The sequence below is a fragment of the Cryptomeria japonica genome, chromosome 1, assembly GCF_030272615.1.
Source record: "Cryptomeria japonica chromosome 1, Sugi_1.0, whole genome shotgun sequence".
NCBI lineage: Eukaryota > Viridiplantae > Streptophyta > Pinopsida > Cupressales > Cupressaceae > Cryptomeria > Cryptomeria japonica.
Window position 1 is genome coordinate 270,908,646 of NC_081405.1, and position 12,631 is coordinate 270,921,276.

The 12,631-nt window shown below is 36.9% G+C and overlaps 1 protein-coding gene across 4 annotated transcripts in view; it reads right to left on the bottom strand.

Moving 5' to 3' along the window:
* The window catches only part of LOC131036424 (uncharacterized), a 270,316-nt gene extending 258,679 nt beyond the window's left edge, over positions 1-11,637 (bottom strand). For 3 of the 4 annotated variants that reach the window (XR_009104097.1, XM_057968310.1, XM_057968309.1), the window contains exons 1-4: positions 11,354-11,637; positions 8,354-8,410; positions 7,649-7,810; positions 6,870-7,082 (exon numbers count right to left, since the gene is read on the bottom strand). Coding sequence is in view for 3 of the 4 variants with exons in the window: in XM_057968310.1 (XP_057824293.1) it covers positions 6,870-7,082; positions 7,649-7,810; positions 8,354-8,410; positions 11,354-11,390 (469 nt within the window). In the remaining variant the exon portion in view is untranslated. The remainder of the gene's footprint in view (positions 1-6,869; positions 7,083-7,648; positions 7,811-8,353; positions 8,411-11,353) is intronic. The other variant, XM_057968311.2, reaches the window with a different exon arrangement.
* Positions 11,638-12,631: the final 994 nt, after the last annotated feature.

The window sequence follows — 12,631 nt, forward strand, 5'->3', positions numbered from 1 at the left end:
TGTTTCTCCTCACAACTCACTTTTCTCCTCCTATTTTGCCAAATGAATGAAATGAAAGTCACTTTTAGGCTCAAAGAATAATATAAACTGTTGTCGGGAAATATGCATATCTTATGTTTTAGTAGTAATGTCATTTGTTAGTAGTTAGTTAGCCAACGGGTAGGTAGTTGGAGTCGCGACAGTTGTGTCGCACCCCTTCGGCTATTATATATCGTACTACCTGCGGGTATTGAAAGTGTGTTATTGACGGCAGATAATACTATGAACATTGTATATGATTTATTAATGGAAAGCTTATTCTTGCATTCATGTTGCACTTGAAATACATTTAGATGGACTCAAAACAAACTTTTACATCTATTTACATAAGATATACATATTTCCCGACAACATAAACCAAAAAAAATCAATTCGAAACATATTAGAAGTGTTTTTTTTTAACTTAAGTTACATGCCACCCGCCAAGTTTGGGAGTCAAGACTCGCCAAACTTGGCAATTTTGGGCGAGTGCGATTTTGGGCAATTTTTTGAGCCAAACTCGGCCGACTTTGAGTCCAAGCCCTCTGGACTCGGTGAGCATGACTCGACTCGAAAATCACCCAAACTCCGCGATTTTGGGCGATTCTCGTTTCTCTGGTTGAGATCATTAACCAAAAAGCTATCAATATTTCTAGAAGGCAGATCAGAGCCATTAGGTGGATGGAAGCTTGGCCATTGATTCAAAATGTAAAATCTATAACAGGCGAATGCCTCTCTCATTGTAGGAGGTTAGAAAGGTTAGACTTTAGAAAGCTAGAAGATTAGAAGTAGCAGTAGTTTGAAGTAGAAGTAGAATACAATAGGATTGTTGGACAGAAATTGTTGTAATGGCAACTAGAGCAGATGAATAAAGCATTGAAATATGGTGTTTTGCCATTTGCCCTAACTTGTTTGCATGGATTCTCTTCACCTAGCTAATTAAAGTTCAGTGATCTTAATGGTGAAGTGTGAGGGTATTTGATGTGATTTCAAGTTCATACCATTGGGTGCTTGCTCACTATATGTCTCTATGTATGGTTAGTTCAACTGTGAGTGTTTGTTTTGGATTGCGCCAGAGCTAGGTATCCAAATGAATATTCATGGTCTGAAAATCTTTTACTTCCCCTTGGAGCTTGCACTATTCCTATAGAGTTGTGAGTTTATCTTAGGCTGAGCAGGAACTAGTTTTATTCGAAATTTTGTCTACCTATAGCACCAACTGTTATTATCATTGTCCCTAGGATCCCTAAACCATGCCCCTTTGCTATTTAATCCAATTTCGAGAAGTGAAGCATCACTTGATAGCCATACCAGATGCAAGCCAGCTTGTCAAATGCATAAGTCCCCTCGTGTTTACCAACAAAACACATCAATCACTAAGTTATCCTAAGCAAGTCAAGACCTGACAGTTGGAAACTTGAGATTATCTCTTGTGATCAACTCAAATAGCACTAGAGATTCCTTATTCAAGGAAAGATAGGATACACTCAGCATTGTATTATGCGTTGACCGAAAGTGCAAGCTTTCGCCATCAACATGTTGGAATCAGAAGCCTCTGGGTGGCACCAAGCATCAGGTGCGTAGAATTATTTGGAAGTCGGTTTGGAACATTGAGGATTCTCATTGAGGTTAGAATTGGAATACTTTAATCCATCTATGTTCTGAATTTTTATAAACAGATTGTATTGCTCTTATTACTTTAAATTGGAAGATTGCAAACTATTTGACCGAATGTCTCACTACTATTTGTGAACTTTGAGGCACAAATGTAAACAACTTATATTGCCCCATAGCATATCTTTCAAAAATTTCATTTAATGAGCAGTGTATTGCTCTTATTACTTTAAATTGGAAGATTGCAAACTATTTGACCGAATGTCTCGCTACTATTTGTGAACTTTGAGGCACAAATGTAAACAACTTATATTGCCCCATAGCATATCTTTCAAAATTTTCATTTAATGAGCAATATGTTAAGTGTTTGATGAAATGACAACATGATTCAAATCAGAATTTTATAAAAGTTTGTAGAGAATTGTTGGAATGTAGATTGGGATATTAGAGTCAACTATACAATTAAAAGATGATCTAACAAATCATGCCATCACATGAAGTCCCCCTTGATATTGTCAAGATAGCATTGTGCTATTAGTTGTGAGCCCTCCAAGTCAACTACAATAGGCTAACAAATCATGCCATCACATGAAGCCCCCCTTGATATTGTCAAGATAGCATTGTGCTATTAGTTGTGAGCCCTCCAAGTCAACTACAATAGGCCCTCTACCATTCTCTTTAATGAGTTAGAGAGTCCATCAAATAATGATGTCAAGCAAGCAACATATCAACCTCCTATGATCCTCAAAGTTATCAGAGCTCCCAAGCTCTTGACATTACACCATTGGCTTCTTTGTGGCCAAGTCATTATGCAATGGTTTGATGGAGCTCTTGACATTACACCATTGGTTTGTTTGTGGCCAAATCATTATGCAATGGTTCTAGGACATCAAACGTAGCAATGACATCAACAAATAGCAAAACAATGTGATCTTTGACTAAGCTAGAAGATCATGCAACCCACACACCCTCATGATATCATTAGTAACCTTTCCAGTCTACTATTGTGCTATTGGTTGGTCTACTTCAGCATATTGGTTGGAACCTGTTGTGACGTATTCACACATCGCAACATTGCAAATGGGTACCCCAACTTTTTGCTTTCTGGGGTTAGCCCTTTTGGTTTTGTTGTTAGTCGTTTTCGTGTCTTAGCCTTTGCACTGAAGGGATTGAGTCAGGTGGATCTCCTCATGAGGTCAGGTCAATTGAGTGATTAGGGATTATTTAGATCATTCCAAGGGTGTTTTTTGTGTACTATCTGGTCGCACTTCAAGTTGCTAAATCAAACCTTGGTTGAATGCATAATGTCCTCCTAGGTCCCATCCCTTACATCAAGGACAGAGCAAATTCACCTTAAGGAGTCTGGAATGTCATCTTGATCCTGAAATTTGACTAACTCTGGAAAATTGAAGAATCCTCCAAAAACTAGATTTTGCATTATAACTCTTGGAGGTCCAAAACCACTCTCAAACATCCTGACAATATATATGGAATACAACTTAAAATGTCACTTATACTTAAATGTTATATTTCATATATGAATCCTGACGGAGAGACTAACATGTCAAATTTCGCTCCTGACCCTTCCAAAGGGTCCACAGCGAATTCCTCTTGAGATCATGTACCTTCCAAAGATACCTAAGCGAATTTGCCAAGGATTGTGCTTTGATCCCAAATTTGAGCAAGGAAAACCCTTAGGATGCCTTCCTAGCATAGACCAAGGTCAAAACAAAAGTAAAATGACGGATAAATTGAGTGAAAATATGAATTTTGCTCCTGACCCTTCCAAAGGGTCCAGAGCGAAATCCTTCAAGGGCTCCTATCTCACTCAAACAATTGAATGAATCCCATTTCAAGTAGATTTGAGGGCAAATTGACTTAGTTGTGATAGAAGAAAGGTGGAAAAGACAAGTCCAAGGCAAGTTGAGTCTAGAGAAGCAAATTTCGCTCCTGACCCTTGCCCAGGGTCTAAAGCGAAATCCTTCTTTTAGGCCTTTTTGGGGGTCAAATAAATGATGTCTTTAGGAGAGAGGGATTGAAAAGTCAAGTCTAAGGTTAAGCCAAGTGAAAAGGGGTGTGAATTAAGCCTAAAAATGCAAAATTCGCTCCTGACCCTTCCAAAGGGTCCAGAGCGAATTTCACCTAAGCTCCTGACCCTTCCAAAGGGTCCAAAGCGAAATTCTTAAAAGGACTTCATTCCTCACCTAAGCCATTGAACTAATCTCATTTTGAGCAATAATGGAAGCAAATTGACTTGATTGAGGTGAAAGAAGGATTTGAAAGTCAAGTTTAAGGTGATTTGAGAGGAAAAGAAGTGTGAATTGAGCCTAAGGGAGCAAATTCGCTCCTGACCCTTCCAGAGGGTCCAGAGCGAATTTCTTCAAGAAGCCATGTACCTTGCTCAAACCTTTGAACTAACCTATTCCTAAGCATTTTTTAGGGCAAAAGACTTGTTTTTGATGAGAAAAGGATGAGAAATGAATTTTCCTGAAGGAAAATCTCATTATAGGTCCTGTCCTTGGAAAGGTTCCAGAGCGAAAATCTCATTATAGGTCCTGTCCTTGGAGAGGGTCAAGAGCGAAAATCTCATTATATGTCCTGTCCTTGGAGAGGGTCCAGAGCGAAATTAATCCTAATGCCTTGTTGATGATTTAAGGTAAGAAATGCTATGTTAGAATGAATATATTATGTATACTTAATCATCTTTTGTTTGTTTTGCAGATCAACAAGACCAAGTTAGAGGAAGATCAAGCGAGGACAAGGACTTCTTCAAGCTTCATCCACAGTAAGGACACCTTAGATGCATGAGAAGGTACCCAAGGTGTTGCTAAAATCAAAGGATTTCAAATGTTAGAACTATCCTCAAAGAAATCACAAGATATCAGAAGAAGGATCTTATAAACATTTCAAGGCAAGATGAGCTATTAGAGAAGGTGACTTGACCATGACTTCCTATCACCATAATGCAAAATCAAGGAGGCTTCATCAAACATAGGGGAGTCAAGGAAAGGTACATCATTCCTCAAGCACCTCGAGGACGAAGGAGGATCAACCAAGGTCAGTGCAAGGGTAGGTTGAAGAAGCAGATAGTTTCAAAAGAGTTAATCAAAGTTAGCTTCTCATCATCACCACATTGAGTATCAAAAGAGATACGACGTTCCTTGACTAAGCAAGTGTAGGACAAGGTGGCATCCCAGTCACTATTCCTCCAATCAAAAGGCTCTACCTCAGCATGTCCAGATTCAGTGAACCACGCTTGCACATGAAGGCACAAATTCCGATGTACCTACCCCTGTTTCCCATTGGTTCTCGTGCATTAAATGTAATTTTCTCATTGGCTAGGGGAGTTTGTTGTAACAAACCCTAATTAGGGTTTACATCTTGTAATCCTAGCCATTGATTGTAAATCAATCAGAACCATTGAAATGTAAAGAGCTCTCTATATAAAGTTCTGGCTCTTCATTTGTAAAGGGGAATAGTTAGTTAATAGTAGTTAGAACAGCCAATAGTCAATAAGTTAATAGTCAATAGAATATAAGTTAGAGTAGAGTAAGAGAAGGCAAGAAATTGTTGCCTTAATTGTAAAAGATTCCATTTTCATTGAAGATATGGTGAAATATGTTGTCCCTTTGCAATGTGCATGGCTTCTTGTTGAATCTTCATATTAGATGGTAGATAATTAGATTGAATGGAGAAAAATTGTTGAATGCACTCGCTTGGAATCCACCTAGTCCAAACCACTAGCCTCTTACTGATTGTAAGGGCGCCCTGCGTGGTCAACTGGCATTGAATGAGCTTAATTTTGAATTGTTATGCGTCTATTGTTCATGCATTAACTTGAATGGTGATCAATGTCTGATGGTGTAACGATTTGAACATCTTCAAAATTTCCTTAGAAGATTGCACTGAGCCGGTGTCGAATTGTTCAGTTTGATGGTGAGACCTAGCCTAGTAGGACTCCAACTAGTCATTCATCCATCTTCTTGCATTCTAGGCCTTAGAGTAGACTTTCTGAGCCTTTCACCTTTTGCTATTTCTTTATTTCCCGGTGAGTAGTTAGGACTCAAGTTCCAGCAAATCAAGCTTTCAGGCATACAAAGGTAAGTCCCCTTGTGATTCCAACAAAATCACATCACACCAACAAAGCTTATCCACACGTAGAGACCCTACATATAATAACCTTAAAGTTATTTCGATTGATCCTTAGGCAAATCTTTAGCATTCGAATAACTTTGTTCAAGAGAGGATAAGATACCTTGGTATTTTATTTTGTGTTTGCATGTGCATAAAAAACACATCAACAGAACCCAAGTTGTATCCTTATGTACAAGGATGACATTATTAGAGATATTAAACCATGTGACCTTGTAGTGAGATGGATGATCCAAGGGCCCCCACACGTTTTAGGTTTGAGCTCCTATCATTTTAGATCGAGTTTGCACTAATTGTTCATCTCTATGTGATGAACAACCATTGCACCTCCTATGATTCCTCTCGTGTTGTATTCAATGAATCCACCTTTGCCGCACAATCATGAGGGCTTGATTGTAACAATCCACCCCTGCACATGCTTAACAATTGATTGAGTGCTCAAACTAATAATGAACAAAGCTATGAGTTCTTGTGCTCAACACCACTTGCATTTGTTAGAACTAGAATGTTACTTGCAAGAAGCTCAAATTGACTTGCCAAATGAAATTATTGTGTCACCAATCCCATTTCCTCTACTATAGATAAATTGACTGAGGTTAAGTAGTTAACAAAACAAAAAAATTGGTCTTTTTTATAGTATCCCAAAAGGGATGTCCTGTGCTTTTAGTTGTGAGCACGATTGGAGTACTTTAAAGCCATTAACATAAAGAAGCGCAACAAGTTAACTCAAAAACACTTGAATGGCCTTGTCATTGAGTAGAACAACATTCAATTGCATGCCAAAAAGGTAGAGTGCAAGAGACACATCAGACACTTGACCTAAATGACATTGATCCATGTTCAAATTGAGTTGTGGAAGATGTGGATACATTGTTCACTAATGATGATATGGCTAGTCTGGAGAGGGAGGCATCAAAAGTAGCATCATTTGACAAGGTAGAAGGAAAGGCTAGTGAGATATCAATGAGAAGTTAATCACATTCATAGCATGATCCTTAGACCGTAGACAAAAAACAGCATTTCTGCAGAGCACATTAGTATGAAACAATAGTAAAATCAACATTATAAAAGCAAAAGGTGCTTACCAACTGTACAGACTACAGCATCAAAAGAATTTGATCTGAATGCCTTTTCAATGCTTGGAGGGTCCAGAACATCACCAATGGCAAGCATAGCTCCCAAACCTTCAATTTCCTTACGAAATTTTTCAGTTCTCTGAAAAACAGTAACCCAAGAACCTGCTTTTCCCAGCTGGCGGACCACTTCCATTCCCACTCCACCTCCACCAACAACAAGCACTGGTGACAATTTACACTATCATGTTCATGTCAAATGTTTTTAAGACATATATATAGCTAACCAAAGAATCATATGCACTGCTCATGAACAAATGAATATCAATTCTTAGGGACAGTTAGGTAATATTACTCCAATCACTATCTTGAAAAACCCTGGGCTGACCTCAATTTCAAATGAGTGTACATGGTCTTTACAGAGCAATTGAAACCAAATGCTTTTAAGATCCTGAGCAAGTATTTTATAATTGACAAGAGATTAACAGTATGATGAATAAATAGCAGTGTAATCAATGTCATTGTCTCCAACACATACTTCTTTGTTCTTCTACTTATGGTTTTGCATTTTGCATATTCTCGCACACTTGTAGTGTAAATTCATAGAGTTTTTCCTTTACTCGAAAAATATCTTATCCAAAGAATTAGTCTTAAAGGCAACCTGCACATGATTCAGGCCAGACTTAACCAAGAGTATTCTATGAATCCATTTACAAGTGTTAAAAATGCTACGTTCAAACATTATGAAGCTTTCTTTACACCATTAGGATAGTGAGGATGTCAAAAAAGACCTGTTGCATTGTCAATTGTGACTGTATCTGCTGACTGGCATCTAGCTTTTAAAACATGATTCTTTTTCCACGCCACATTCAGATGGATAGGTTGTGGCATTGGAACTCTGCTTTTGATTGAGTGATTCTTTCTGGATAATCCACAGCCATAATCTTGATGCCCTGAAAATAAATGCAGTAACAATTTGAATTTGGACTACACATCAAAGTTAGATATTGAAACAGCATAAAAAGCACATTGAGAAGCATTTGAGAATTTAAAAATAAATCTCAAAATGCTAGTCCTTTAAAATAAGAATCCCTCTAAATGCAAAACGGTTAACCATCAAATAAACGTATTTGCACAATTGTCTTGCAGAGAAAAAAATAATGAATACCAGCATCAAAGAATCACCCAGATGCTACCAATTCAACTGCTGAAAACATTGTGTACAATAACTTGGCAAAGCATCAAGGCATTTACAACAGATATAAAGAATAGATGCCCAAAAAAAATGCCATACAAAACAAATATGTTCTAGACTAGCATAACATACTAAGAAAAAAGTTATAAACAAAAAATAAACAGACCATTATCCATTCATATTGAAAGTAAATATTTTGTATAATAGCACTGCTCTCCCTTATAAAATATAAACATAGAATGAATCAGACCCAAAATCCATTACTTGCAACAAAACTTGAAATGATAAAAGGTCATGATACCTTTAAAAGAACTGCAGAGCAAAGCTTTATCATTTTGTGCCATTATTCTGACCTCTCCTGAAACAAAAGCAATGCAGAATAGTCAATTCTTGTTAGACACAAATAAGTAAATATAAAATATTATAAGTTGTCAGGTAAAGTACAATGGCTTTTATATACAGGTGTCAAGAATCATACGTCCTAGTCCCAAAACATATAAATAAGCTAAGTTACCAAGTAAACCTGTTTTGTGTCAGGTCTGTGTATCGGTTCATTCCAGGTACAGGTTTGATCCCAGTTTGCCCCAAGGTACTGCCTAGGTGTACCCAAGGTCGACCCCCACATCCCTGCAGATGGGGTTGCCAAAAAAAGTCTTCTTCTCAATTGTTTTTTAAAAAAGAACATTTTTTTAACCAAACATGCCCTCCAATGCCTCCATTCGCCCTAAAGTGAGGGTCTTTTTGGCTTTCAACTCATTTGACAAACACAAAACACGAAGAAGAGCATTGTTTTCCTCCAAGCTGCCATTGTTGGGTTTTGAAGGTTGCTTTATTTTTTTTTGAAGGTGAGGACTACATGGGAGTAAGACCTACACCAAAAGTTTAGGTGTCCTTGCACAAGGAATATTTAGCCATCAAAGGTGAGTAAATCTTTCATTTTTTTCAAGATTATTCAAGTTTGTTTTTTTTAACTTTTTATGCATAATAAGGGGTTATAATGCCATGTTTTTTTCAATTGTAGTGTTGTTAATTTGTAATTTTTTTATTTTAGGTTCATACAAAATGGCTGAAAGTTCTAGTTGGGTTGCCTAAAATGCAGAGTTCTTTTAAATTTGATGCAACGTTGCCTCTTTGGCGACATATCTATTGCAATACCTTAGGGAAGCCCTCCTTGGTTTAGTAGAGCCAAAAGTAAAGGAAGTTTTACCCACCTCAATAATCGGTCCTCAATTGCCTAAACTTGACCACAAGTAGTGGTCTTCTCTGTTAGAAACATGGTTGCCATTGCACCAAAAGATCGACCTATTGATGCCCGATACAACCGTGAGATTGAACAACACAAGGATACCAAGGGCGCACACCTTGCAACAATCCCCCCCAATGCAAGTGAGGGGTTTGAACCCATAACCTAGGCTTCGATACCACTTATTAGAAACACGGTTGTCATTGCACCAAAAGATTGACCTGTTGATACCGAAACAACCGCGAGATTGAATGAGTCCACAAGAAGCAGTTAAGCCATGTCGCAAACCCGAGCATTGCGCTGCACAGCACAAGGAGACCAAGGGCGCACACCTTGCAACAATCCCCCCAGCACAAGCGAGGGGTTTGAACCCATGACCTATGCTCTGATACAACTTATTAGAAACACGGTTGTCATTGCACCAAAAGTTGGCCTGTTAATGCTTGATACAACCGCAAGATTGAATGTATCCGCGAAAAGCGGTTAAGCCATGTCGCAAACCTAAGCACTGTGTTGCACAGCACAAGGAGACCAAGGGTACACACCTTGCAACATTTTCCCCAAATTTGACACTCGTAGCATTTGGGAAGAGATTCAGCTTTAGAGATTTGGAGTTGACAACTCAGATCACCAACATCCCCTATTGGTATTCTTGGTTCTCACATCACGTCAATCCCTTCCTCTATTTAGCTAGCAAGATCTGTTATTCATCTTTCAATTCTCTTCTCTTGCTATCTAATCTTGATGATGGATCATGAAGTGTGATCAAAAACGTTGATGGAGAAAAAAAAAAAGTTTAACATAGTCAAATTCAGAAATATTCAAGCTTTATGGACTGGAAATTTTATATCTTTGATACTTCTTTTCATGCCTAAGAAAAAAAAATGGTTTTTGTTTTATCAAATTTCAAGTGCATCCCTTCTCCTCTGCCCAGAACATTATATAACTCAAGCTCTCCTTTTCCATGGCATGATATCCCGCAAATATTGGCACTAACTGGGCAAGTTTATTGATAATCTAGCTCCTCTAACGGAGTTGTTAACTTACAAATCAATCCCACAAATTAAGGTAGGTCCAAACAGTTAACTAGCCACACAACCCACCTTAATTTAATCCACTACAGTCCTAACTAATTAAAAGTAACTACAGTTCAAATTATACTATCCCTTGCCGACAGACCAATCACTCAACAAATGCTGACAGTACATTCGCTGCCTACCTAACTGCTGACATAACACTCATGCAGTGCTGCGGATTAAAAAAGAAAGATCCAAATTCCTAAATCGGGATTTTTTGAATAGCTTGTTACTATCCAGTGGAGAATAAATCTCTATAATAATGGTATAAAAAGCCATCTTAAACGAATAAAACCTGTAAGGCTATAGTTGCAGAAACTTCATAAAATATTCATCATAGGTTTTACTGTATGGCTAAACATGACTTATTATTAACATTGGGAAAGAGTCAAACATTAGGTAGTTGGCTGAAGGCCGTGTTAAGAATCTCTCTCCACACAAAAGATGAAAGGCAACATGTAATCTTTGATACCAAGAGAATGAGAGAATGGATTCTGTGGGATTCTGCAAGGTTAACCGTTAAAGTAAACTATATTGTCAAAATAACTTAACAGGTCCTACAAACTAATTTACTTCTAAAAAATTGAAATTAGTCGTCATCATTACATACTAATTTGAATGAGATACACCTCAATAAGCTTAAATCTAATAGAATGAAGTCGAGGGGTAACGCATTGTCCATCTTATTGGGAACCCCATTTTAAGTCAATAAGAAACGTAATAAAATGTTGAAATTGCGTAAAATAACTCATCCAAACTAAACAACAAACCTCAATGAACAGGATTGTAACAGAAGAGAGACCCTTTCGCATTGGCATCTAACCCGAAAGTTAGCTTCAAGTGAAATTTACCAAATCAAAAAACAAAGCCAGCAAGGGTTGATAGTAATAAAAATAAAATGTCGTATGAAGATGTAACAAGGATAAAAATGCATTGTTATAAATGTAAGCTAGAAGTAATAGAAAGAAGAAAATTAAGCTACCAGGTTTGCAAAATCGTGTGATGGTGAGCGTAGCCATTTTCAGAGGTCAAAAGAGCAGAGCAGAATATGAACGTGTGCTCTTGATAACTTCAATCCAGTTAGAAGGAAAATTTATTCGACTTGGTTGTATGATGCAGTAAACTCACTTTTAGATTTGAGGAATAAAATTTTGCTCAACGAGTGAAGTTATACCTTCTGTTTTCTTATCGCTTTCACTCTCTAATGGAAGCGAAAATTATTTTCTACGTTTAAATATGGTGATCTCAACCAGATAGTCTACAGATAATCTATTTCATCAGTTTTAATCAACCTCACAAGAATCTAATTGCGCGGTTTTTCTTTAACTCGATTATAAACTAGGGAGGTTAAGCTTTAATGTGGGTTTATATTAATAACATTTTAAAAATTATATGGTATTATTTTGTTGGGTAGTTGGGTCTATAATACAAATTTAAATGATTAATTTGATAATATTGTAATTTTAATTAAAGAGTATGGTAGAAATTTGTTATAAAGTTTTTCTATTTATGTTAAAATCACATTTCATGATCTATTATTGCTAAGATGATAAAAATAAAGAAAATAAATATCATGTACAATTACAAGATTAGCTCATTATAAAGAGAGAGAATTGATAGACACATAATACGAGAATCTTAAGGGAAGAATTGGAGTCAATGAAAAGAGAGCACAAATAAATAAATTAAAAAAATAATAATAAGACATTGGGACTGATATTTATGAGTGTGATATTAAAAAACTAGAGTAAGTTAGCATTGGGATAAGGTATCTCAATCTTAAAGTCCTAGTGTAAATTTATTTAATTATTTGATGCATATTTATTATATCCTAAATTGCTAACTTCATATTTTGTCATATCACTGTGGGACCTTATAATGATGTGGCATCCTACATGGCAGATGATGACTATAATAAAGTTCTTATTTTCTAGGAAGTTGGTGCCCACCTTGGAGGACCTATACTTTAGGTGGCAAGGGTCATAAATTGTTATATCATTTTTATGACAAACTATGATAACCTATGATAACCTGTTGTGATAGTTTTATTAGTTGTAAGAGTTAATTGTGAAAGTTTCTAATTCATGCTATGAATGTGTAAGAGTTTATATTTGATAGGTGGCTATGTGCAAAGGAAAACAGTTGTTCCTACATTTAACAGTTGTTGTGTAGAAGGGGTTTTGCATGTGGCAAGTTAGCCATTGATGAAGAAATGGGTGTTAGTTTTGGAAACTACTATGTGTAATGAGTCATGTTTGTG